At 42.2% G+C, this 24,091-nt stretch overlaps 1 protein-coding gene across 1 annotated transcript in view; it reads left to right on the forward strand.

Moving 5' to 3' along the window:
* Nucleotides 1–517: 517 nt before the first annotated feature.
* The window catches only part of cpm (carboxypeptidase M), a 29,869-nt gene continuing 6,295 nt past the window's right edge, over nt 518–24,091 (forward strand). The window contains exons 1-5 of the mRNA XM_072377811.1: nt 518–587; nt 4,617–4,790; nt 9,776–9,873; nt 19,184–19,356; nt 23,787–23,886. Coding sequence (XP_072233912.1) covers nt 4,631–4,790; nt 9,776–9,873; nt 19,184–19,356; nt 23,787–23,886 — 531 coding nt within the window. The 5' untranslated portion in view covers nt 518–587; nt 4,617–4,630. The remainder of the gene's footprint in view (nt 588–4,616; nt 4,791–9,775; nt 9,874–19,183; nt 19,357–23,786; nt 23,887–24,091) is intronic.

The raw sequence follows: 24,091 nt of genomic DNA on the forward strand, positions 1-24,091 counted from the left end.
AGTATAAAGTTGACTGGCCTGGTAAAAACTGCACACATCTAAGCTACAGCATGTTAACAGTTAGCGCAAAGAAACGAAGTTACATCTTTTTTATTGCTTGTCATTTAGTGAAAGAGAATTTGTGATGTAAAAAAAAATCACAATTACTTTCTTTTTCTCGAGTTTACTTTTTTTCATAAAAAATAAAATAATCTATGGACAGATGTTTCAAATTGTAAGGCATCAACGTTATTTCTGCTTCAGTCACTTTCATCTATACATCCAAATGCACGAATAACTTTGCCTGTAAATGAGGTAAAACGCATAATACATCCGCCTTTTTCTGTCAGAACCGAATGAATCAGCCTCTGTTTCATTCATAAACCTGTTGAATCCGCGTGCGTGCACGCGCCCAACCTACCCACACATACACGGGGTCCTCTAAGCTCCGCCCCCCAGGACAGAGGGAGGGGGGCCCGATGGAGAATAAGTAACATTCATTGACAGAAGCGGCAGCCAGATGCAGGCTCGTCTTAAGCGGTCCCTCCTTCAGTCTGCCGGTGCTGTCCGGTGTTCAGAGCCGCAGGGAGACGACAGGCAGCGGGCAGGTAAGACCTCTGATGCTGGGTGCTGATCTCCATGTCTTTTAGTGGCTGTTAATCGATATGCAATTAGCGCGAGTCCCTGAAATATTCATGTGAAAGGCTCTGTGCTATTAATGGTCACCAGATGAGTTAACAAGTGGTGATAATCTGTAAAGCGTCATTTCCTATAGTTTCATACCGGCACTTTGTTGGTTTTTAGAAATATTATTGTCAGGCTTCATGTGCACTTTTATGAACTACTTTACAGTTTGGCCATGAAAATAAGAAAGAACAGCTTGAACTCTGTCTCAGTAACTGGATCCTTTGGTAACCCTTAAATTAATCATTTCCTATCATTTGGTCCAAACACAAGTTCAGTTCAGTTATTTTGAACTTCTTGGGAATGTGAGAGTCTAAGAACGAAACCAGTTTAGCCATTCAGACTGTTTTCATCTACACCACTGTACAAAATCGCTGAGGCAGAATTTTTCATTGGATTATAGTTGGGGCCTTAGAATGGGCAGTGTTTGAATATATTTCTTTCCATAAAAAGCAGGTGGAATATAAGATCCTTTCTGGGTTTCTTCAGAGGACCAGCTCATTAGCTGGAATTGTGCTCCACAAACAAGGAGCTGCCTTCTTATTTAAACAGGATACGTTCATTTGGCCCCTGAATTCTGCATCTGATTAGTTCTCCCGTGAAATGTTGCCATTTCTCGGGTACCAATTTGATCAATGCGCTTTATTCTCTCTGAGGCAGATGCTGTCAGACAGGAACCCGTTTCAGTGCTGGAAAGGTTTTCCCTCTGGAATCAGCATCGCTGCACAGTGTGAAGTCTGTTTACGAGCTGTGAAAATGCTGTAAAACCTGCACGAGACTTTTTGGCTTTATTCTTTCAAGTTAAACCATTTAGATCTAAGGCTTCTTTAAAGAAAAAAGAATGGCCTTCTGAAACTTGACACTGTCCATAAAAACCTTTATTTTTAAGGTAAAAATATAAACTGAAACACATTTGAGAGGTTAAAGCTTCTGCTTTTATTGTAAATCAACTTTATATATTTTTAAAGCTATTCTACATTTGTCTTAAAACGCTGATGCAAATGTAAAGGCAGAACTTGGTTAAATTCAGTTCATCAGCCTGTGTTATGTAGCGGGATTAGTGGCTAACGAGGTAATTTCAAGGTTTTCACAGCCCTGGATCATTTCTTTCCACAATGGACTGCCGTTCCATCTTATGCCGGAAGCCTAACCTGCTTCCGCACTGTTACACTGGGTAAGCTCTCATCTTGAAACCTAACCTCCTCTGAAGCAGGTTTGTGTTTCCTTTTCAGACCCTGGAGGGTATCTTTAGGTGATCTGGCTTAACCAGCCCCAACATTTCAGACTCTACAGTGTGGTTAGCAATCTGGATTGAGTGTGACTATGAGCACTTTTGTGTAAAACAGGTAGAGTTGGCATCAGAATTTTAATATCTATCCCTTAATCTGCAGTCAAAGCAAGAGGAAATAGTGACTTGAGTGCATAAACCAATAATCTGACCCATATCACTACAACGTCATTAAAGCACACGTAGATCTGCCGACTTGCAGTTTTGTATTTCATTAAATGAATGTGCTGCAGGTGTAATCTTGACACACGTGGGAAATGATTCTGCAACACTGGCTGTTTACCACGTTAACACTCTTTGCACCAAATAAAGAACAAACGTACAAGCCGTTCATGACCTGGTAACCAAACAATATCAAGTGTATATTTTATTCCTCTGGTTTAATGAACCTAACATAAAGAGTGTGATAGTGACCATCTTTATTGCTTTATGCATTCACAGACTTATTTTTCCTGTTTTTGTCATCTTTCCTACAAATATATGCTTGTGATCTGATGCTCGTTTTGCATGAATGCGCTCATATCCAGGGTCAAAAAGCTTGGGTTGCTTTACGAGGTGATGACCAACATAGTGCTGCTGAATAGGGTTAGTTAAACCAGATCACCTGCAGATACGCTCAGTATGTAGAACCTGCTTTATAGTACAGGCCCCTGCTCTAAAAGGGAGATGAGCGCACATTTTGTGTTAAATCTAAACAGCCGAAAACAATTAATATCATGATTTTTACACTAATACATATTCCACAAGGCAACTATTAATTTTTCTTTTATTACATTCTAAAGGTGGCTAACCTTCATAGCACTGCTGTGTTTGCGTATTTGTCAGTTACAAACCAGAGAAATCCCCCTACAGTCGTAGGATGTAACACCACTGTCTGTAAAAGGAATCTCTGTGAGCCCTGCACATGTACAGCCATGCATATGAGTTTGTTTAGGCCACAAAGCAAAACTGTGGTGTGGTGAACTGCGGTATCGCAGCCACTGGGCACTCTAAGGCAGGTTCAGGCCTGAGAATGTACATAACAAAGGTCATTTTACCCTAAAACTATTCTGAAGCACATAGGTTCATAAACTTCTCTGGTGTTGCTTTAAAGCTTAAATCTGACATTAAAGAATAAACTTGTTTAATTCAATCTTAGATTATTTGTGGGAGATTCCCTTGATTTCCATTAAGTTTCAGTCGCTGTAAATGAACAACAGTGAACTAAAGGTTGGGCTGTTTTTAGCACTTACACTACAGTGTGAACACAGCTGCAGAGGCTGGTGTAGCACTTTAACGGCTTTTTCCATGACGCTGGTTACATTTGTTCAGTTTTGGTTTGACTTGTGTTTTAAGACGAGTGGCTGTCCTGTGAGGACATGAACACAATAATGATGTCATCATTCCTTACTTGAATGAGCCAAAGTGATCTACAGTTCTAAAGTTGAAACTGTGTGAAGTTACAAGCGAAACATGAAGGTCCAGCTGACTTGTTTAACTGCTGATGCACAGCTTGATGAATGAAATATGCAGTGACGGTAGCCTGTTGTTAAGCATTCCTGCAGGCGACCACAGAAAAAAACGCAGCTACAGTCTTACACGTGAGTTTAAGTTATGGGAGTAACCCTCTCAGAACAACAGGATGCTGACTTTCAGGGTGAAGGTTCAGTTCGTGTTTTGTGGAATCTTAAAATTGGTAGAAAATGTTTGGCGCAGCTCCTTTACTGATGCTGCTGTGGAACTGTCTGATCTCACTCCCCAGCAGCCTTTCCTCCATGTAACTGCTGTTGCAAACCAAATGATCTGTGGCTTTTGCATTTCATTGTTTTTTGGAAACCAAGTGTTCTCAGACTTTCATGAAGAAATTTATTAAAATGTCTGAAAATGGTGAACAGAAACAGTTAAAAACCCCAAAGATGTGCAGTTTATTATCATTCATAAAAGCAGATAAATTCTCTAATTATTAATGATCAGTCAACTAGCTGAGGCAGTTTTCAAAGTCTAAACAAAAGTAAATATGCAAGGGTTGAAATATTCCAAATGAGGTTTTAACAATTTAGTTTCTTTAAGAACAGATTCAGAAGGGAAATAAAAAAATTAAAAAACAAGTTTCTGCTTCAAGGTCCTGAAAAGTGAGCATTCGTCTCTAGAAACACATACTCCAAATGTTGCCTGTTAAATTGGCAACAGCCCTTCAGCTGTCATTACATTTTGACTTGAATCTTGCTGAGGGCTGCATTGCTTCATTCCAGTGGGGCTCCATCCACTTTAAGCCAGAAATAACACCAAAAATGTGCAAACCTCAGATATAAAAATGAATAGTTTTGGCTCAAAGTTGTTTCCAGTTGTTCAAGCTCAGAGGTTAATGGAAAAAAATAGATTTTATGGGACATGAGAGGTTATGGAGCAGTAAAAGGGACAGAACTCAGACTGCTGATGACTACAGGATGTCCTGACTGAACGATGCTTGTCTGTTACTCACAAACTCTCTCCATCAGCCACTGTATTAGCCCTGAATCCAGAGGTAAATTAAACACCGATGCTCAACATTCAGCTCAGTTATTGATTGTTTCAACACCTGCTGTCAGCTAAAAGTGACGATCATTGGTTCCATGACATTTTCATCCACAGCTTTGATCTCACCTATCGTTTTTAAACCTATTAGGTTTCTGTTGAACTCTTCCAGCTCACTCTGCAGTGATGTCATCATCCCTCCTCCTCCTCCTCCTCTTCTTCGTTTCCGCTTGGACGCTTGAGTTTCGTTATCACAACAACCGTGAGATCGAGCAGTACCTGCGCCAGGTCTACGCTTCCAACCCCGACATCGTACACCTGTACAGCATCGGCAAGTCTGTCAGAGGTAACAGCACACCTTTTGTGCTCTTATCTGTCTCATCTGTAGATTTAAAATGATTCCGTTAGATTGAGTCCAATAAAAGATGTTGCTACACATTCTGTGGGATAATGAGGATCTTCTGCCGTACTGTACTGTTTAAAAGTCCTGATCCACCTCTCATTTCTAATATTCTGCCTCCAAGCAGCCAGACTTTCTTGTAATCTAAAGTGGTCTAAAGTCTAAAATCTAAAGTGGTCCTGAGCAATAGTTTTCCAGGCTTTCTGAAGGTCATTCATAGTTCTTCTTTGGACATTTTCTGCTTTTTCACTCATTTTCAGTCCAGTCTTTGTACCTAACCATTTTCAGAGGAATGTGTTTTTTGTTTAGCTACCCCAACCTGAATAATTTAAGCATTAAAAAAGGCTCCTAACTCAAGGGATGAACCAGTGTTGTGTCGACACATAACAGACAACTTAGCAAAGAAGCCGTTTTAAACTGGATCTTTAGGCACTTTGTTACCAGCAGCCTGTCACAAAGACACATCATTTGTTCCCGTTTCTTTAGCTGCATCTATGAAAAACAGCAAAGATAACACAGTTTGACAGACAGAAAATAGGATTTCTGCAGCAACAAGGTGATTCCCAAAGAGCTATTAGCTGAAAACTTGGCATATCTCAGCATGGTGTGCAGTGTGTCCTTAAAACATTTGAGGAAACTGGACAAGTGGAGGACAAAAGAAGAAGTGTCAGGCCTAAAAAACTATCTACAGCAGATGAACAGGATCTGAAAGTGATGTCCTTAAGAAAGAGGAAAAAATCCAGCTGTGACCTGACAGGACCTGAGAGATGCATCTGGACCTTCAGCTGATCCATCTACTGTTGGCCCAAGCCTCATCAGAAATGGTCTCCATGGAAGGGTGGCTGTCAAGAAGCCATTCTTAAGGAAGGGAAACAGGGGGAAAAGGCTGAGCTGTGCCAAATGACACAAGAAGTGGACTGAAAATCAGTGGCAACAGGTCTTATGGAGGGATGAATCCTCCCCAGAGCCCGGACCTCAACATTATTGAAGCAGTGTGGGATCATCTGACAGAGAACGGAACAAAAGGCAGCCCACATCCAAAGAAGAGCTTTGGGATGTCCTTCAAGAAGCCTGGAGAACTATTCCTGAAGACTCCTTAAAGAAATGACAGAAAGCTGGTCTCAGAGGTTCAGGCTGTGTTGGACAATAAAGGAGCTCAGACCAGATATTGACTTCCAGGCTCCTTAGAATTGCCTTATATACTGTATGTACATTTATTTGCTCATGACTGAATAAATAACTGCACCTTTTTCCAGTTTTCTGAGAAACTTAAGAAGCAACTGAACTGTAAATATACAGCGGATTTACTGTAAATGTTCTCAGACTAAGTTTTGTTGTTCTACATCCTTTGAAACATAGTAAACTTCAGTAATTGAAGTCATTTAACTTAACATCAAGAGCAACAAATAGATTGTTTCACACGCACACACACACACACATTCGGGAGGGCAGTTAACTGATGAAGTGTCAGGTGTCAGTCACTATGGCGACCAGGACACTGACTGCATGTCTGATGGCACGATCGTATGACGGGGAGCAAAGACGGCAGCTCATTTAATCTGGGACGGCTTATTCTGGCTAATCACACTTACACAGACACACACAAGCTAATCTGAGCTAATCCAGGACACCAGCTGGCCTGCTTCCAACCTGTGTGTCTCCATGTGTGTGTTTGTGTGTCATGTCGTCTGCCTGCCGTGAAGCATTTTTCCTTCAGGTTGCTGTGATGGCTTGTTCTCACCTTGCTGTGATTCACTGCTCAGCGTGTGTGTGTGTGTGTGTGCTGCAGACTTGTAGAGGCTTGCACAGCTTCATTCATTCAGTCTTTTGCAGCACAGCTTTCAAAATAGTAACAGCAGTTATGTTTACCTGGAAAATTTTGCTCCACCATGAAATCAGCTGCTGAACCTGGTCACTAAAACCGGCTGCCTGACTAAAGCAAAACTTAAAAGCTTGACGCTGCAAAAAAACCCAAAAACATTAAGTTCAAAGGTGCTTCACAGACCAGAGAGAAACTGCAGAGTCACCACATCTTTGTTAACCCTCACTTAACTGGGAAGAAGTGAAAATACTGAACTAATACAAGAAGTTAACCTTGTGCTTAATGACATATTGTACTCAGCTGGGAATTAGAACAGTCTTGTTCTCTTTCTTTGAGTAATATCCGACTTATGGACTAAATTAATCTGCAATCTGGTGAGAAAGACACAACAAGCAGCAACAAAATTGCTGACAAGCGACAGCTGGGTCCAAATATATTGTCATCAAAACATATTTTTGGTAAGACATATTCGGGTTGCAGTTATTTTCTGACTATGTGCTGAAATTTAAGACTTAAAGCTTTAACTTGGGGGAACTGGCAGCCAAAGTGGTGGGAGGATTTAAGCCTTTTTAATATGTGGGGTGGGACTCCCTTCTTCAGGGGCTCATCTGTAATTGGACAAGTTAATTTGTATAGAAATATTATGCTAATTTCTTCTTCTTTTTTTCCCCCCTTGTCCTGTTCAGCATTATGGCAGCAGAATTGTAGTCTGAATACCTTTTATGCCAAACAGATTTGCTTTGCCAAGGGAAGTTTTATAAATGTAAAGCTCCCCTTGATGCCCATTTATTTATTTTTGTTTACAATATATAACATGTAATAGAACTGAACCGGACCGGGGGACAAGGAAAGAAGAAGAGGAAAGAAGAGGAAACAGAACAAAAATAGAAACAAAAACCAGACAACCAGCTGCTACACCTGTAAAATACAAAACAGACATGGTCTCTGTTGGGAATCCAGCCTTAGCGCCACCAGGAGCACCTGAAAGCAGACAAGCAGAGAAAATACAAACACACAAACAAACAAAAACAAGCACAAGTAGCAGCAATCGCATACAACACAGCTGTGGATATAGATGACCTGAGACGACATGATAATACATCAACTGCTTAGCGAGCATGCTACTGGGCTAATGAATGTGTGTGTGTGTGTGTGTGTGTGTGTGTGTATGTGTGTGTGTGTGTGTGTGTGACAACATGCAACACCCACGGCACAGGACCTACATGATAACCGTGCTTAGTTATGAGTGTATAAGTGTACAGGGCCACAATCCACAGCCCCCCCCCCCAGCAATCAGAAGCAGGCAGAGAGGGCCACAAGACCCAGGCCACCAGCAGCCCCCACGGAGCACAGAACCCAGGAAGCCCACCGCAGGGACAACCACGTATCCACCAAGAAGACTGCAGAGGAAGCCCCCGGACAGAGCCCCCATAAGCATAGGGCAGAGGCCCCCCGGGAGCCAGGGGCAACAGCCCACCGACCCCGCCAGGCCCCAGCTGCCCAGACATGGGCCGTGCACCAGACCCGGGCCCCAGGAGTCCGAGCGCCCCCAAACCCCCCGGCAGAGGCCCCACCCAATACCCGAAAGGGCCAAGCGCCCCGGACAGCCACACAGTGGGTCAGCGCCTGCCCCAGCGCCCCTGGCCAAGTTACTGGGAGTCAAGACACCCTCAGGCACTAATATGCTTTTTTCTAATACAGGTTCCATCTCCAAAAAAAGATGAGAAATGTTCTAAAATGTAATGATAACTTAAAGTTGTAGTTTGGTCACTTGTTTGATCTTTTATTTAAGGTTGAATTGATCACATTTCATTTCTCATCTTTGTTGGTAGAAGCAGCTGAAACATGGCCTCATCTGCCCACAGAACAAGTGTCCACTGTCTTTCTGTCCATCTGAGATGAGCTGGAGTCCAGACAACTGGGCCGTGGTTCTGCACAATATGGCTTCCTCCTGGTGTGATACAGCTTCAGCTCACATTTCTGGATGCAGTGGACTGTGTTGAGTGAAAATGCTTTTCCCAGTATTGATCATGGTGGCCTCACATTTGACTCTAGAATACTTTGGTATCCAGAGGAGTTCATGGTGGACTCAATGACTGCAAGGTGCCCAGGTCCTGTGGCTGCAGAACCAGCCCAGATCATCAGCCCTCCACCACCATGCTTGACAGCTGGTATGAGGTGTTTGTGCTGATATGCTGTGTTTGGTTTCCTCCAAACGTGCTGCTGTGCATTATGACCAAACATCTCCACTTTGCTCTGGTCTGTCCAAAGGACATTGTTCCAGAAGTCTTGTGCTTTGTTCAGATGCAGCTTTGCAAACCTAAGCTGTGCTGCCAGGCTTTCTCCTGCAGCCCGTCCAAACAAGCCATCCTTGTTCAGTCTTTTTCTAACTGTGCTGTCATGACCTTTAACCTTTAACATGCTAACTGAGGCCTGTAGAGTCTGAGATGTAGCTCTGGGCTTTTTCACCTTGGGGTGAACTTGCTGGGACGTCCACTCCTGGGAAGATTGACAGCTGTCCTGAATGTTTTCCACTTGTGAATAATCTTTCTCTCTGTAGAATGATGGACTCCAGATAGTTTGGAAATGGCCTTATAACCCTTCCCAGATTGATGGGCAGCCATTGCTGATGTCTTTCCTCCTTGGCATCGTGTTAACTGACAGAACTCCTGCTTTTATAGAGCTGCTCACACTGACTGATGATCAGTTAATCAGAACATTGATCAGCAGCTCCTGGCTGCTTCTTACCCTCTTAATATCTGTGGAAGCAGTGATGGAGTTTTTCACACACTACTTCTGCATTTTGTCTGTTTTTGTTAAATGAATAATGACACAGTGTAATGTGTCATGTGTTGTTGTTCATCTGAGGTTGAATTTATCACATTTTAAGAGCTGGTAAGGACCGGATGATTGCTCATCATCGCCTGATATGTAAAAAGAAAAGAGTGCACTTTGTTTTTTACCTGACTTTGCCGTTATTTCTGGTATCTTAGCTGAAACACTGTTAAATCACAAAAAGGACAGTTTACAGTATGAGACATGAGTAAAGAGTCGGAAGATCTGAACTTTGACCTGTCCTGTATAAAAGCTTCTTCTCTGTGTCCCTCAGGACAGCAGCTGTGGGTGTTAGCCCTGGGTGTCAGCGCTCATCGTCACACCATCGGGATCCCAGAATTCAAATATGTGGGGAACATGCATGGAAATGAGGTAAGAGAACGCACACACATACACAAACACACCAACAAGTGAACCCCTCCCTGTTCACAGGAAGCGGGACTAAAGGGAGACTAAAGCGATCCACAAAAGCTATTCAGAGTCAGACACACTCCACACGCTCTTTTGTCTGCAGACGACAGACTGTGAGGTGGCCTGCATTCTTCTCCGATGAAACCGGACAGTATGCTGAGTCAACACCGTTATAAAACAGGTGTGGGGATAATAATTCAATGGAAACAACAGGAAGAACTCCATGAGGAGAAAAAATGTCATTGACAGCCTTCATCTCACAGCTGCCACAGCAAAGAAAAGCTAATCCCATGTGTACATACACTTTTTCAGGTCAATCAGTCGCACGTCTATAGATCTTGTAGGTAACGAGCTTCGTTGAAAGGCTTCCACCCATCTGTATTCTCTCAGTGTAAGAAGATGGTTTTCCTCTCATGGTACACGATGCTGTTTCACTTATCTTTCTGTGTTCGATGATCAGAGAGAATAATCCATTTTTAGTTTGTTATGACTACAAACTTGTATTGATTGCTACGGTCTGTCTGCTTGTTGTTCTCTTTGTCCACCAATTCAGACTGAAATATCTCCAGCTGGTACACAGACTCATTATTTCTCAGTGATACGGTCTCATTGCAAAGCTTTCTCTTACCCTTCGTCCACTTGAGTCAGTGATTCATGATTTGTTGCGATTGTCCAAACCGTGTAAAATATTTGATTCAGTTATTCGTTCACATTCATGTTCCCCAGAGGATAAACGGGGAGAACTCCAGTGGTGCCTTCTCCTTCTCTCTAGTGCCGTACCAAGTACCTTGTGTTGCATCAGCTTCCTTTTAATGACACTTTTTAATGCTTTGGGAACTGAGGACACTGATTGTTGCAGTTTTTGTGAGGAAACTGGACAAGTGGAGGACAAAAGAAGAAGTGTCAGGCCTAAAAAACCATCTACAGCAGATGAACAGGATCTGAAAGTGATGTCCTTAAGAAAGAGGAAAAAATCCAGCTGTGACCTGACAGGACCTGAGAGATGCATCTGGACCTTCAGCTGATCCATCTACTGTTGGCCCAAGCCTCATCAGAAATGGTCTCCATGGAAGGGTGGCTGTCAAGAAGCCTGATTCTTTCTTTTAACTGTATCCGAGTACTTTGAGCAGTGTTTCAGTGTGTTTATTAAGTGTGAATATTGCATAAATCCAAGCAAAGCATGATGATCCAGGCCCGAGTCTGCTGAGAGGAGGGGGTCTTTCTTCTAAGTGCTAAAATCAGAAAGTCAGAAAATGAGAAAAAAAAAGCAGTTCCATGCACCACTTGTCGCCACCAAAGCCTGCAGGATAGATGAGGTGTAAACGCAGCACAGAATGTGTCAGCTGTCCTTGTTTGTGCATCAATAACAAAAGCAGCAGTAACATTAAGATGATGAAGTAATTAACTCTTGTAAAGTTGCATTGCTTGGATTGGATGCACTTTTTTACTGGATACATGTGCCACATGTGCAAGGATCTAAGCATATTCTGATAGACAACCTAAATAGTGAAGGCATAAAACAGTACAGGGTTAGAACAGCTGTTTGGCAGTGACACATGGATTAGGATTGAAGTTTTATTGAACGAGAGCTTCCAGGAGTGTTCTTGGACATGTACCAGTTGTTTTCTATCAGCTGCAGCATGCTGACAGGATGGACTGACACTTTTTTACTTCCTGCTTGGCCTGCGTCTTCTCTGAAACAGACGTCTTAGGTCAGATTTGCATCCCAGTTCCTGCAAAGCTTATTCTGATAAGATGCTTGTCCTCAGTGATGACAAAAAGAGAGGAAGGTGGTGTTGCTTTGTGTAATTCTGTAGCTGAAAGTGTGCAGAGGGCTTGAAAAAGGGCCCCTCAGGTCTTAATGGGTTCATAGTGAAGGGAGGTTAAAGGCATAGTGAGTGCTTAATGTTTGCATATATTGTTGTTTTTTTAAGTAGATTTTGCATAACAATTGACATTTATTTACACCAGAGATTTGCTATTTCTGAACCTTATACGTTCACTTAAAACCACACTGTGTGAGAAGAATCTGATGAAGTTGACTATGACATCATATCTGCTGTGTGCTGAAGACAACACCTGCTGAATCGACTGCAGCTGAACATTAGCAGAGATTCCAGGTGCCACATTAATGTGGTTTTATGAGCTGATGGCGTTGGGTTTACTGGGATGTTTGTTCCCTGGTTAGCTACTTACAGCAGAGACTTTGTTGCTTGCCGTGCACTTCTTGGCGTGCTCGTGGTCTGACACAGACATCATGCAGACAGGACTTCTGCTGCCACAACTCAACCAGATTTGCTTCTTTTTTTAATTCAATCTCCACTGTTTAGGCTAGTTTTCGTTCTTTTTGAGCAACATGTCACTCCATGATACCTGCAGGCCAGAGCAGCAGTAACTCTGCAGGATGATCATCTGACACTGTCTGATTTTAGTCCCCGACCATCTGCGGTTTTAAGACCGCTTCTTTATCTTTTTTACTATCAACAACCAAACCTATCGCCATGATTCTTTTACGTTTGTCATCTTTCATCTGTGACAACCGTCTATGCCTGGCTTTAGTTTTTCAGTGGATCCTAACTGGCTTACATTTTATTGTTATATATAAGTTTTTATTGACACTACACAAAGGTTGTCACACATCCATCAGTCCCTGGTTCAGGTGTGTTTAAAGGTATCAACTCAAGTCTTGAAATTAGCGTCACAACAGCTGGTGCATTGGGGATTTGGTGTCATCCTGGCCTGATTTGTGAGCTGCTGCATGAGAGGCTCATTTGAAGAACAGGAAGAGATGCAGGGAAAAGTATTCCAATAAGCATTGGAAATGACACAGAAGCATCAAAATATACTTAAAAGTAAAACCAGTAAGTTGAAATGATGTCGTTAAGATTGTGAATGCATAATGAACATCCTGAGGTGTAGTGGTGTCATTTTCTCAGTCGTGACAATTACTGTTGTGGATGAAAACTTGGGCGAGTTCATCGACAGTGTAAATGGTTGTGACTCAGTGTTACGGCTCAATTTAATCCCCAAAAGGAACTGTGTTTACAGACAATGATTTCTGAAAGTGTTCCTGAGCCCAAGCAGTGATTGCCAGGACAGAATAGATTGAAAGCCAAGAAGTCATGCTATATAACAGTATTCTACAGTTTGATTCGGCTGAGTGTCACATTTGGGTCATTCAGGTTATCTCACCTTCCTCAGTCTCTCTTCTGTCCAGTCGTCAGCTCCACCCACTTCACCTGTGTGTCTCCCCTCAGCTGCTTTCACTCACTAATCACCCTCCTCTGCCTTTAAACTCCCAGTTGGGATTCATTCATTGTCAGATCCTCACCGTCACTGCTCATGTTTCCTAGCGCTTGTTTCATCGTGTCCCGTTCTGGTCTGTTTATTCATCGGGTTTTATTTGATTATTTGGTTGTTGGTATTCCGGTTTAGCTGTGTTTTGTGTTACAGTTTTACTTTTAGTCTGCACTTCTTCGCCTCCACCTTCCATAACGTGACAGAGACTCTGCTTCTCTAAGGTGCTCTTTTCAGCTTCACACATGTTACTGACCTGTTGCTAATTAATCTAATTCCTTATTTGCATCATATTCCTCCAGTTTTTTGTAATTTTGTGCCAAGAGACATTTCTGGTGAAAATATTTCAGCCCTTTGATTTCATCCGAGCTTTAAGGAAATCTCTTTTCTGTATTAACACTTTCATCGTTGCAGGAAAGTCTGACAAAACTGAGCAGCAAAAGCAACAAGTAGGTGAAAGCTTAAAGTCTATTTGACACCAGTGAATATCAAAGTTTAAAGCTGGAACAATCTATATGATGGCGCTCTTTGTTGAAAGTGTTCCACTGCATTTTGAATAGTTAAAAGGTTGTAAAATGTTCATTAAAACAGAGGAATGGAAACTCTTCTTGACCCCTGACCAGCATCTGGTTGCCATGGTTACAGTGGACGGTTAATCGCGCTGCATGTGTGTGAGAGTTGATGGAAATGTCCTTAAAGAGACGAGTCATGCCTGGACTCTCACACTCACGGAGTCGTTGGAGTGTGTCGCTTCAAAAGAAACATCCGGAAAAAGACCTTTCATCTGAACACACACACACACACTCAGACATTATGACAGCAGGAATGCTCATTGGAGAAGTTCAAAAGGTGTTGTGTAGCGTTTGTTGCCTGCTGTGTGCTCTGCAGTCAGAACTCTGCGATCAGTTCCCAGCACATAACTTTGTGTGTGACTGGATTTTATTTCCTGGGAGGATCACACGCAGACTTAATAACCTCATTTATATTGAAACTGTCATTTAATTTCAGTGGTGACAACAGTTGAGCAGTGAGTTTGAACAGACCGACAGCCTAATTAAATGGTTTCTAGCTTTTTAATCTTCTTTCTGTCAAATTAAATTTTTTTTATCCTCAAAGCAAAATTTTCCCAACCAGAGTTTGTACTGCAGTGTGGTTCCTTTCCAGCAGCAGATGCTGCTCAAACTGATATTACTTGGGCTTTACATGTGCACTTATGAGCTGTAACAGAGCACAAAGTGTAGGAAATATACATTCTAATGAAGTTGGGTGCGCTCCTCTGGCTTCCTGTGCGCGGACTCGTCTCTTACATCTTTGCACAGCAACAACATTGTTACATGGAGTGGATTTTATCACCTGATTTAAACTTAAACTTAAGTTTGAACAAGTAGAAACAATTGCAGAGTCCCTCTGCTGATGGTGGCAGTTTGTATTTTAGTTGGGTCTTGGGCCTGTAAATGATAAATAGACTGTACTTGCAGAGCGCTTGCATGACCAATCAAAGCGCTTTCACACTAAATTCACTCACACACTCGTACAGCACGTCTTAGTTTGAACAGGCTACACAGTGCTTTTAACTTACACTTCCCAGTGGACGCATCAGTAGGCAACACAGGGTTCCGTGTCTTGCCCAAGGACGCTTCAACATGTGGCCCGGAGAAGCCGAGAGTCAAACCATGAGCTTCCGATTGGTAGGTGACTTCCCGAGTCTTTTTAACGTTACCACGCTAACAACACATATTACACGCATTAATATTCAACTGAGAAGCCATGTCCCTCTGATTGTAGCAGACCCAGACAAAGTTTTCCGATTCTATAGGAATTTATTTCATGGTTTCACTGTGTAGTCATGTGTTGCTGCCTTTTTATATGTTTCCATTTAGTTTTATTGGCTTTTCCCCATAAACTGGGTTAAACTTGTGGTTAGAAGAACATTTAAAACCCCAAATCAACTGGTTGGTCCCTTTAATTTTAATTAAGTTTTGGTTGTTTAGTGTCATCTCAAAGCACTTCAAATATACAATTCATTTCATTGTAATATAATTATAATCCAGTCAAATCCAACTCATTAAATTCCAGTTATTTTGTTCCAACAAACAAAATAAAAAGCCTATGGAAACCAACAGATTGCATCGATCCAATCCCACGTCCTGAGCATGCACAAAGCGGCAGGGGACAGAAAAAAAACCCTTTTAACAGCTTTGACCAGCTGGGGGCTGAGAGGACAGGAAAGAGGGGTCAACAAGCACCGTAACACCAGGCCAGAGACACCTGCTGAGAGAGAGAAACACAAGTTAATGACAACAATGATGTCACATGTACATGGAGGGAGGAGAGGTGCATCATGGGAGCTCCCCCAGCAGTCTGGGCTTACGGCAGCATAACTATGGGATGTTTCAGGGTCACCTGAGCCATCCCTAACTATGAGCTTTATCAGAAAGGAAAGTTTGAGCCTGATCTTAAAGGTAGAGAGGGTGTCTGCTTCCTGAAGCCAAACTGGCAGCTGGTTCCACAGAGAGGGGCCTGATAACTGAAGGCTCTGCCTCCCATTCTGCTTTTAGAAACTCTGGGAACCACAAGGAAACCTGCAGTCTCATCAGAAACTCTGGTTGCAGCACTTTGGATCAGCTGGAAGCTTTACAGAGAATTTTTGGGACAGCTCAATAAATGAGGATTACTGTAGTCCAATCCTGAAGTAAGAAATGCATGGAGCCGTTTTTCTGGCAGTATTACGGAGGTGAAAGAAGGCAGTCCTAGAGACCTGTTTTATATGTGAGTTAGAGGATAGATTCTGGTCAAAAATAACTCCCAGATTCCTCATAAGCTGTGTTTGAGCTTGTACATCCCACAGCCTGATGTGAGTGGTAGACAAAAGCGATGTTTACGGTAAAGAACACCGTTTGCAATTCATGAAAATAAATGAGTGCATTTATCTTTACTTCACAGCTGCATGAGACTTTCACGCCCGTACTCAGAGTTTAGTTGCCCCGGGCTACTGTTAATGCCGAGCCTTGCAATATAATTGACAGTTCTCAGAGGATGAACTGTAATCAGTGCTGCAGCAAGTTTCAGCACATATCACAATCACACATTGTGTTTTCACCTCGGGGATGTGCCAGTGTTCACATTCCATTTAGTTCATGTCTGTGTGAGGTGCACAAATCTATCTCCTGTTTGGAAACTATTGTCTAACAAAGTCTATGACGCAGGAAGCAAACTGTACATCCACAGACAATCGGGTGAGGTTCCAGGATGTTTAGGCAGAATTTGGTGCAGGACTGCGATCTGTTCTGCCTCAATATTGTGAAATCTGAAGGTGTATTCTCTATTTCTTCACCTGCTGTTCTCACTCTCAGCATCTTTAACATGCCTGCAGTCGTGTAGAAGCCTTTTTGTAGATCTGTGCAGCTTTTAACCATCTGTTTTTACAGTATTCATGCTAAACTGGAGGAAAAGGTCCGTCATTCAGTGAGTTTTAAAAAAAAAAACTAAATAGTTCCATTTATTTATCTGTTTGCTTAATAGATATTAATCTTCCCTTGAGGATGCATCTGGATGTCACAGAGGATTATGTAACTTTTGTGGTAGAAGCACTATAAGCTCCAGTTTGCTGTTATTTCTTAAAAGAAAAGAAAACTCAATAAATAAGTAAATAAATCAAGTGAATTGCTGTAAAATTCCAGACCACAGTTCCTGCTCCCCAGAAGATGAATCATGACTTTGATGGTCCCCGGCTGACTTTTCCATGTCCACGTTCATAGATTTGAGTGAAGTGATGAAATTCGGTCCAGACATTCGTGTTTCTTGGAGGACTCATTCCCTACGTGTAGTTTATTTCTCTTTTTAGGCTAGATTTCTCAAAGGATTTCACACAGATAACGCATGAAATTTGACCAGAGCTGTGTCAGTGTTTAACTACCGATATGATCCGGATCTGGGTGCAGGTCCAGAGTTTGGCATAGTTATGCAGTCTCAGGCTGCTCTGGTTATATAGCTTCAGTTATCCTCGGTTAAGACTTTTAATCTCACATTAGTCAAAATGATTATTTAAAATGATATTTTGACTGAAGACATCTTCAGAGCTAATATCAATCTGACCGTTTTCTGTCCAGGTTTTGACACAAATCCATTTTTATTTCTTGCTTTTAGCCAAATAGGGATTAAACATAAACCAGCTGCAGTTAGCTGTAACCTGCTTTCATGTCGCTTTAACAGTTAGATTTCTATGTTCTAATATTTTTTGGCTGGAAATCCTTGTTTTCTTCAAATCTTCAAACTATCCACTAAAAGCTTTTATTTCCTCGCTTCAGAAGAGACTGAAAAAAAATTTTTTTAAAGTTTATCAATACTTTTTAAAAAAGATGAGGTTAAAGCACATTTGTGTTGCAGGTCTAATTCAGCCAAACATGTCATTTTTATCTGGAAAACCTTGATTGCTACAAAGTAAAATATTTGATCATTTTTCTCTCATCCTTTGAAAACTGGTGTCAAACAGTCGTGTCCTTACTGAAACAATCCCAATCTTCACCTGTCAGCGTCTTATCCCCTCTGGGATAGATTGATTTTTCTGAAGGGTGTTGTGTGTAGGCAGCAGAGAATGAGGCCGTTTTCTTGTGTCTTCACAGGAAACTCAGCTGCAGACTGCACACAGGTTCTTCTGTCCTCAACTGTTGTCTCTGAGGACATTTTAAGTGAGGCCCACCTTCACTCCACTGCAACACTGAGCCTCATCTTACAGCTGCTAATACACAGGAAGATAAACAGGACTTTGCTTGTTGATTGTGTAAACTTGCTAGAAAATCCATCCGATGACACATGAACCACAGACGTGGCAACAAAGCGTGGTTTTAATCCCTTTCCGAGAGCTGTAACCAAAGACATTGATCGTCACAGCTGATATGATGAGTTATGAGGCTTACATTAATGCTTATTTTGTTACTTACATATATACAAACTTGTTATAAGAAGTTTACTGTGTTTATTGGAAATTCTATGAATTAAAGGCAGAAGTTTACCACGTACTCTTCTGGCCTTTTTTTGCCCCATCCCGACTTGTTGCTGCCACCAAATTCCAGATGAGCTAAGATTTTATGCAAAATAGTAAAATGTTTTAGTTTCAACAACTTTTTTCAACTGTAATGATTAAAGGTTCATTCTGTTTTTATTTACACACACACAGGGTTTCTTTTAATTGGGATGGTAAAATGATATTTCTATTTTAATCCTGGATGAATTCACTTTTATGCTCTCCTAAGTACTTTGTTGGATCGAATCCAAATAATCTTGGAGGGCAAAAGTGTGTGTCATTGATGTGTTCTCGGTCAACAGTGAGGCTTTGTGAAACAGATGAAGATACACAGACAGAAGGCCTTATTAGTAGGATTAATTCATTGCTGCTTCAGTCTTTTATTCATAACAGAAATAGAGAATATCTCCGGACTTATTCCTGAGGTATAAGCACAAACAGGTGTGTTATGTATGACAGCAGCAGAGAGAAAAGGGTTTCGACAAGTGATGAAGGAGAGAAGAACGTAGGCCGGAGGCAGAGCCAGCCCTGGCTTGTGTGTATAGTGGCTTTGTACACACACCTTCTCACCTTTCCCACCCTTCTCTCATTCTCATTCCTGAAGCTCACATTCAGTCACAAAGTTCTTCTTTTTTTTTAATCCACTCCCATGCGTCCAATGAGCTGATCTTCCCAGGAACACCGGCTTCCGACCCTTCCCTGGGTTGTTTTTTCAATTCTTCTCTGACTCACATCACTTCCTCCCCCGTAGATTCCATCATGAAGGAACATGCAGGCTCATCAAGCGGAAAATGTTGGTTGAAATGTTGGTTGAAATGTAGCAAAGCTTGAAACTCAGCAGAAGGAAAATAATCTTACTGCTGCTTATTCCATCTATTAGCCAACTAAATGTCTACTTTCTGTGGATTTGAGCTTGTATTCAGTCAACCTGTGGGTCTGTTGTGTGTTTAGGTTCTTGGCCGGGTGCTGCTGCTCCAGCTAATCGACGACCTGGTGAGAGCTTACCGCAACAAAGAAACATGGTCGTTACGGTTACTGAACAGCACTCGCATTCACATCCTGCCGACGATGAACCCTGATGGCTTTGATGATGCAAGCACACACTGCCAGTACAGCCAGGGCAGGTACCCAAACACACTCATGCATCTGAGCATAAACTGCACCACAGGTTTTTTAATCCTCTTTTAGCTCATAGGTTTATTTTTACTGATTATTTTTCAAAATGAATTACCACATTTGCACCAGGAATTGGTGGAGACCTATAACAGAGCTAAAAAGCTATATTTCAACAGCAGGAACTTTCCCCAGAGACGAGGGACTTTTTGAGGGTTCTTTCCTTAACTCCCTGCATGCTGCGGTGTCTCAACAGGGGCCTAAACTAAGCATAGGGTGCGGCTTGCAGCACAAAACGTTTCCTTTTTGTTCTGTACTTTTAATGTCTTTCACCGCTGAGCTATAACATTATGACCACCCACCTATTGTTGAGTACTTTTCTGCCAGAACAGTCCTGACCCATGAAGGCATAGACGTCACGTGACCTCTGAAGGTATGCTGTGCTATCTGTAACCATCTGAGTGTTATTAACCACCATGCTAAACACCAATGATTATAACATTTGCCAAGGAAACAAAATTAGGTTTTGCGTAGGGTGTGTCTGCTGAGGGCTCTGATTAACAGATCTCAGATTAGCTCAAATGAACCACATTAACAATCCAACAGTGCTTGTTTTAACCGAAACAAACAAAGTCACAAGTGCGCACTGCAGATGTTGATTTTTTTGTTACCAACATTGTTAAATTGTGCAATTCACATGTTTCATGGCGTGTATGTCCTGCCGAGGATTCATATATGGTCTATGGCCGGGATTCAGTGTATCCGTTAAAAATGCTCATCCCAGCTGGTAAAAGTTAGTGAACCTACTGGTAAAAAATGAGGCATGTGTTAGTGTTGATCCTCAACTCTCTGTCGCCATGGCTCAGCACAGAATATATCCCCCGGGCATCTGCTGTCCGTGGATACTCTTGTTCTGTGCAGCCCCCTCTGGCTCTTCAGAAAATGAACCCGGTATGCGTTTTTCTTGTTCTCATCATTCCTCTGCAATCTCAGTACAGTCAGGAAGTCAAATACAAATCTTTGAAATTGATTTTCTCTGACTTTAAGTCCTATGCACTGCAAGTTGTGTTCTCAATCGATCTGACTTGTTCAATTCATCCCACAGATGTTTGATTGGATTGAGATCTAGAAAGATCGAAGGCCAAGTCAACACTTTAACCTTGTTGTGTTCATCAAACCTTTTTTATGGTTGCACACCATCCTGCTGAATGGTACATTGTCCACACAATGTAGCAGAAAATGTGATTCATGAGTCTAAGCCATCCATCCATCCAGTGAATGTAGGTCACCATCGGACACCACGGCCAAGCATTCATCCCCCACATGTATCAACATGTCTTGGCTGCCATTGATCCCGATGCTGGTTTTCTTGGACCGCTTTAACTAGATCCTGAAAACTGCAGATGGGGAAAATCCGGCAGGAGGTGCTTTAACCCAGTTTGTCCCAGGTCAAAGTTGCTCCCATCTTCATGCTTACCAATTTTTCTGCAAAAAAGCCAACTTCAAGGATGGAAAGTTAACTGGCTAGATGCCATAATAACGAGATACAAATTTTGTTGTCTTCATCTGTCAGTGGTCTCACTGTATGGCTGATTGGCTTAGTTCTGCCAGTCTGTCCGCACTGCAGTTGAACCGGTAACAACTGAAAACTTGTTAACAGTTGTAAACACAACATTTAACATCCGCTGTGCTTTGTTTAAGCCCTGTTCCCTGTGGACAGGCCGTGGTCCACCATTCCCTTTCTATACAAAGAGGTGGACAGTGCCAAGTTAGCAGAACCCACAGAGAAACAACACATACAGCGATGGGAAGTAAGCCAGATTTGTTGCAAATCTCTTACCGTTTCAGCTCTTCTTTAAACTGCTCAGTGGTTTATTTTTTAACAAATCCTCAAATGTTCATGTTTTGATAAAACATTTGTTAAATACATGATTTGATTTGAGTAAAGGCAGTGAGTTGAATTCCCTCGTGGAACTAAAGGGAGGGCTGAACACTGCCAGAGACCCCTTTCACACACAAGCAGTCATGGGATCTGTTGTTGAAATAAAAGTACTGATCCAAGAGATGGAAGCCGTCAGTGGACATGAAATGTTTCTGTATTTACCCAAACGAGAACACATGTGTGCAGCCACTGTGTTTGTTGTGCAAAGGCTAAGCTATTCTATGCTCCAACGCCCAAAATACTCTGATTAGCAGGAAGCTGCACACACACACACACACACACACACACATTGTTGATCTGCATCACACAGACAGATTATAAACACACTTAAAGCCTTTAAGTGTCCAATTACGTGTTTTGACTTCTTCTGCACTATTTATAGCAGACTGCTGTGTTTGTGCGTCTTTGTCACAATGAGATGGTGAAAATCTGTTCACATGGTCTCATTATGGAGACTCACCTCAGCAACATTATAATGCAGGATTTAGATTTGGCTTAAATTGAGTGTGTGTGGTGTGTTTAAGTCTCCTCTTTTCACATCTTAGAAGGAAATGTCTCGCCGCAGCACCGGAAAAATTCTCACTCGGCTGCTGATTTTATTTCCTGTTGATGAGGAGACAGAAACTGACCCTCTGTCACGGCTTGAGCCTAAGACGTCAGGAATAGAGACTCCAAAGCAGACCAGAAGGAAATAAAGTTGATTATTTATTAAACAGAGGAATTCTAATGGTGGAGACTTCCAGGATTCTGCAGAAGGGAGGAGATGGTTAGAGCGGTCCTCCGTGAGGTGAGACGAATAATCCAGGAGGAGTAAATAGTTCTTACTTGGTGAGAGTTGGAGTCCGTGGTGGAGGAGAGGGCACTGGCTGTGTCGTTAGGAGTCCATGCATGACTGCGACACCCCCCACCCCACCAAGGAAATGAGATCACCAAGACTTCTGAAGAGGAAATGCAAACGGGTCAGATATGAGGTCACTAAGTGATTCATGATGTCAGCCGGTCAAATGATTGAGATCATGTTGATGAGCCTCGCTCTCATCATAACGTTTATAAGAGGTTCGACCTGAACCAGGATAGAAAGATCAAACAAAACCAAGGAAGCCTTTTTATTAATAACCAATCATTTCAGCAGACCAGCAACAGATAAGCCACAAAAAGATGTGCTGACATTAATCAGCCAACATTTTTCAAACCATTACTCTTTAATTAAAAGATTATCCGGATTCTGCATCTTCAGTTTTATTCAGAGAGCAAATGAATTAACAGTGATGATCGTCTGCTGGCTGATCTGCATGCAGCTGAGAAATCTTCCAGGACTTTTGATTTCAGCAGCTGCTGTTTGAGTAAAGAGGCACTCACTTCCTGGATGCAGTCAAAGGACCGTGGGAAACGATGTTTTCAATCCAGGCCTTGCTCACTGAAGCAAGCAGACTTAAACGCACTCCTTTATTTTCAGCCGTGTCAACGTAAACAAAAAAACTAAGTTAAACGTACTCTATCTGGAGTTAAATGAAACGGAGAGCTTGGAATTTGTGCTTGAAACATGAAGTCAGTGCACAGCAACAGTAAAGTTCCTTCATGTTGTTCCGTGTGATCAATCTCCATCAGAAGTAGAGCCCTTGGTTAACAAGACTAATGGGGCCCCATAACAAGAAAAAGTATGAGAGTACAGTAATAAGTAGCTGAATACAATTTTAATGAACACATATTTATATTTAGAACGATACATTTGAATGAAAGGAAAGGAAAGAATAACTCAAAGTTGTGTGAAAAAGATCTTTTAAAAGATTTTCATACGTTCCCCTTCATTCACTCATGCAGACCAAATGAAGGCAGGAATACATAGAATCATCGTGTGTTTTCAAACAGCAAGTGAGCATCACAGGGTTTTGGTTAGAGAGGTGAGTCTCATTTTGCCTGATGTCCCAGACGTTCACACGTCTGTGCGGCTCTGTGGTTACCTTCACTGCTGACTCCCACATTTTACCTCTGCACCGGATCATATATAACCCCTCCAGTGTTTTCTGGGTCTGCCCCAGGAGTCTCCTCCCAGTTGAACGTGCCTGAAAAACCTTCAGAGGGAGGCATCCAGGAGGAATTCTAATGAAAAACCCAAACCACCTCAGCTGACAGCTTTTCAATGCAGAGGATCTGTTATCTCTACTCTGAGCTCCTCCCTCTATCTGCAAGCCCAGCCAACCTCTGAAGGAAACTAATTTCAGCCACTTGTATCCGCAACCTCATTCTCTTGGTCACTACCCAGATCTGTGACCGTAGGTGAGGGTTGGAACAAAGATGGACGAATAAAGCTTTTCTTTTCAGCTCAGCTCTCTCTCCACCACATCACACTGGAGCAGCGCCCTCATTACTGCTGATGAAGCTGATGAAGTTCTAATCACATTAGCCCTAATATGGATTGAACTGCCTTCGAATTAGTTGAAAGTTACTCTATTAATCTGACCAATTAATGACCAGTTAGTGTCTCTCCGTCTCTTTTAGGTTCAACCACAACGGCGTCGATTTGAACAGGAATTTTCCCGACGCTTTCTCTGGTCTGCAACAGCATCAGCCGCTGAAAGAGGAGAAGAGGGAATCTGAGGTAGGTCATGTGACCTGTTGTGCATTTGTCCTGCCGTCTATGCTCAACACGAAGTGCAGGGATCGACATCAGCATGTTGGCTGGTCGGAGCCTTTACTGACCGATGTCTATTCATTAAGGTCCCGGCTGACAACAGACTGTCAATGTTACAACCTTCATTTCCTGGCATCAGGAAAACTATGGGTTAGCTTCTGGAAAAGGTTTC

This window comes from Leuresthes tenuis, unplaced genomic scaffold, assembly GCF_036924035.1.
Source record: "Leuresthes tenuis unplaced genomic scaffold, fLeuTen1.0.hap1 SCAF_23, whole genome shotgun sequence".
Lineage (NCBI taxonomy): Eukaryota > Metazoa > Chordata > Actinopteri > Atheriniformes > Atherinopsidae > Leuresthes > Leuresthes tenuis.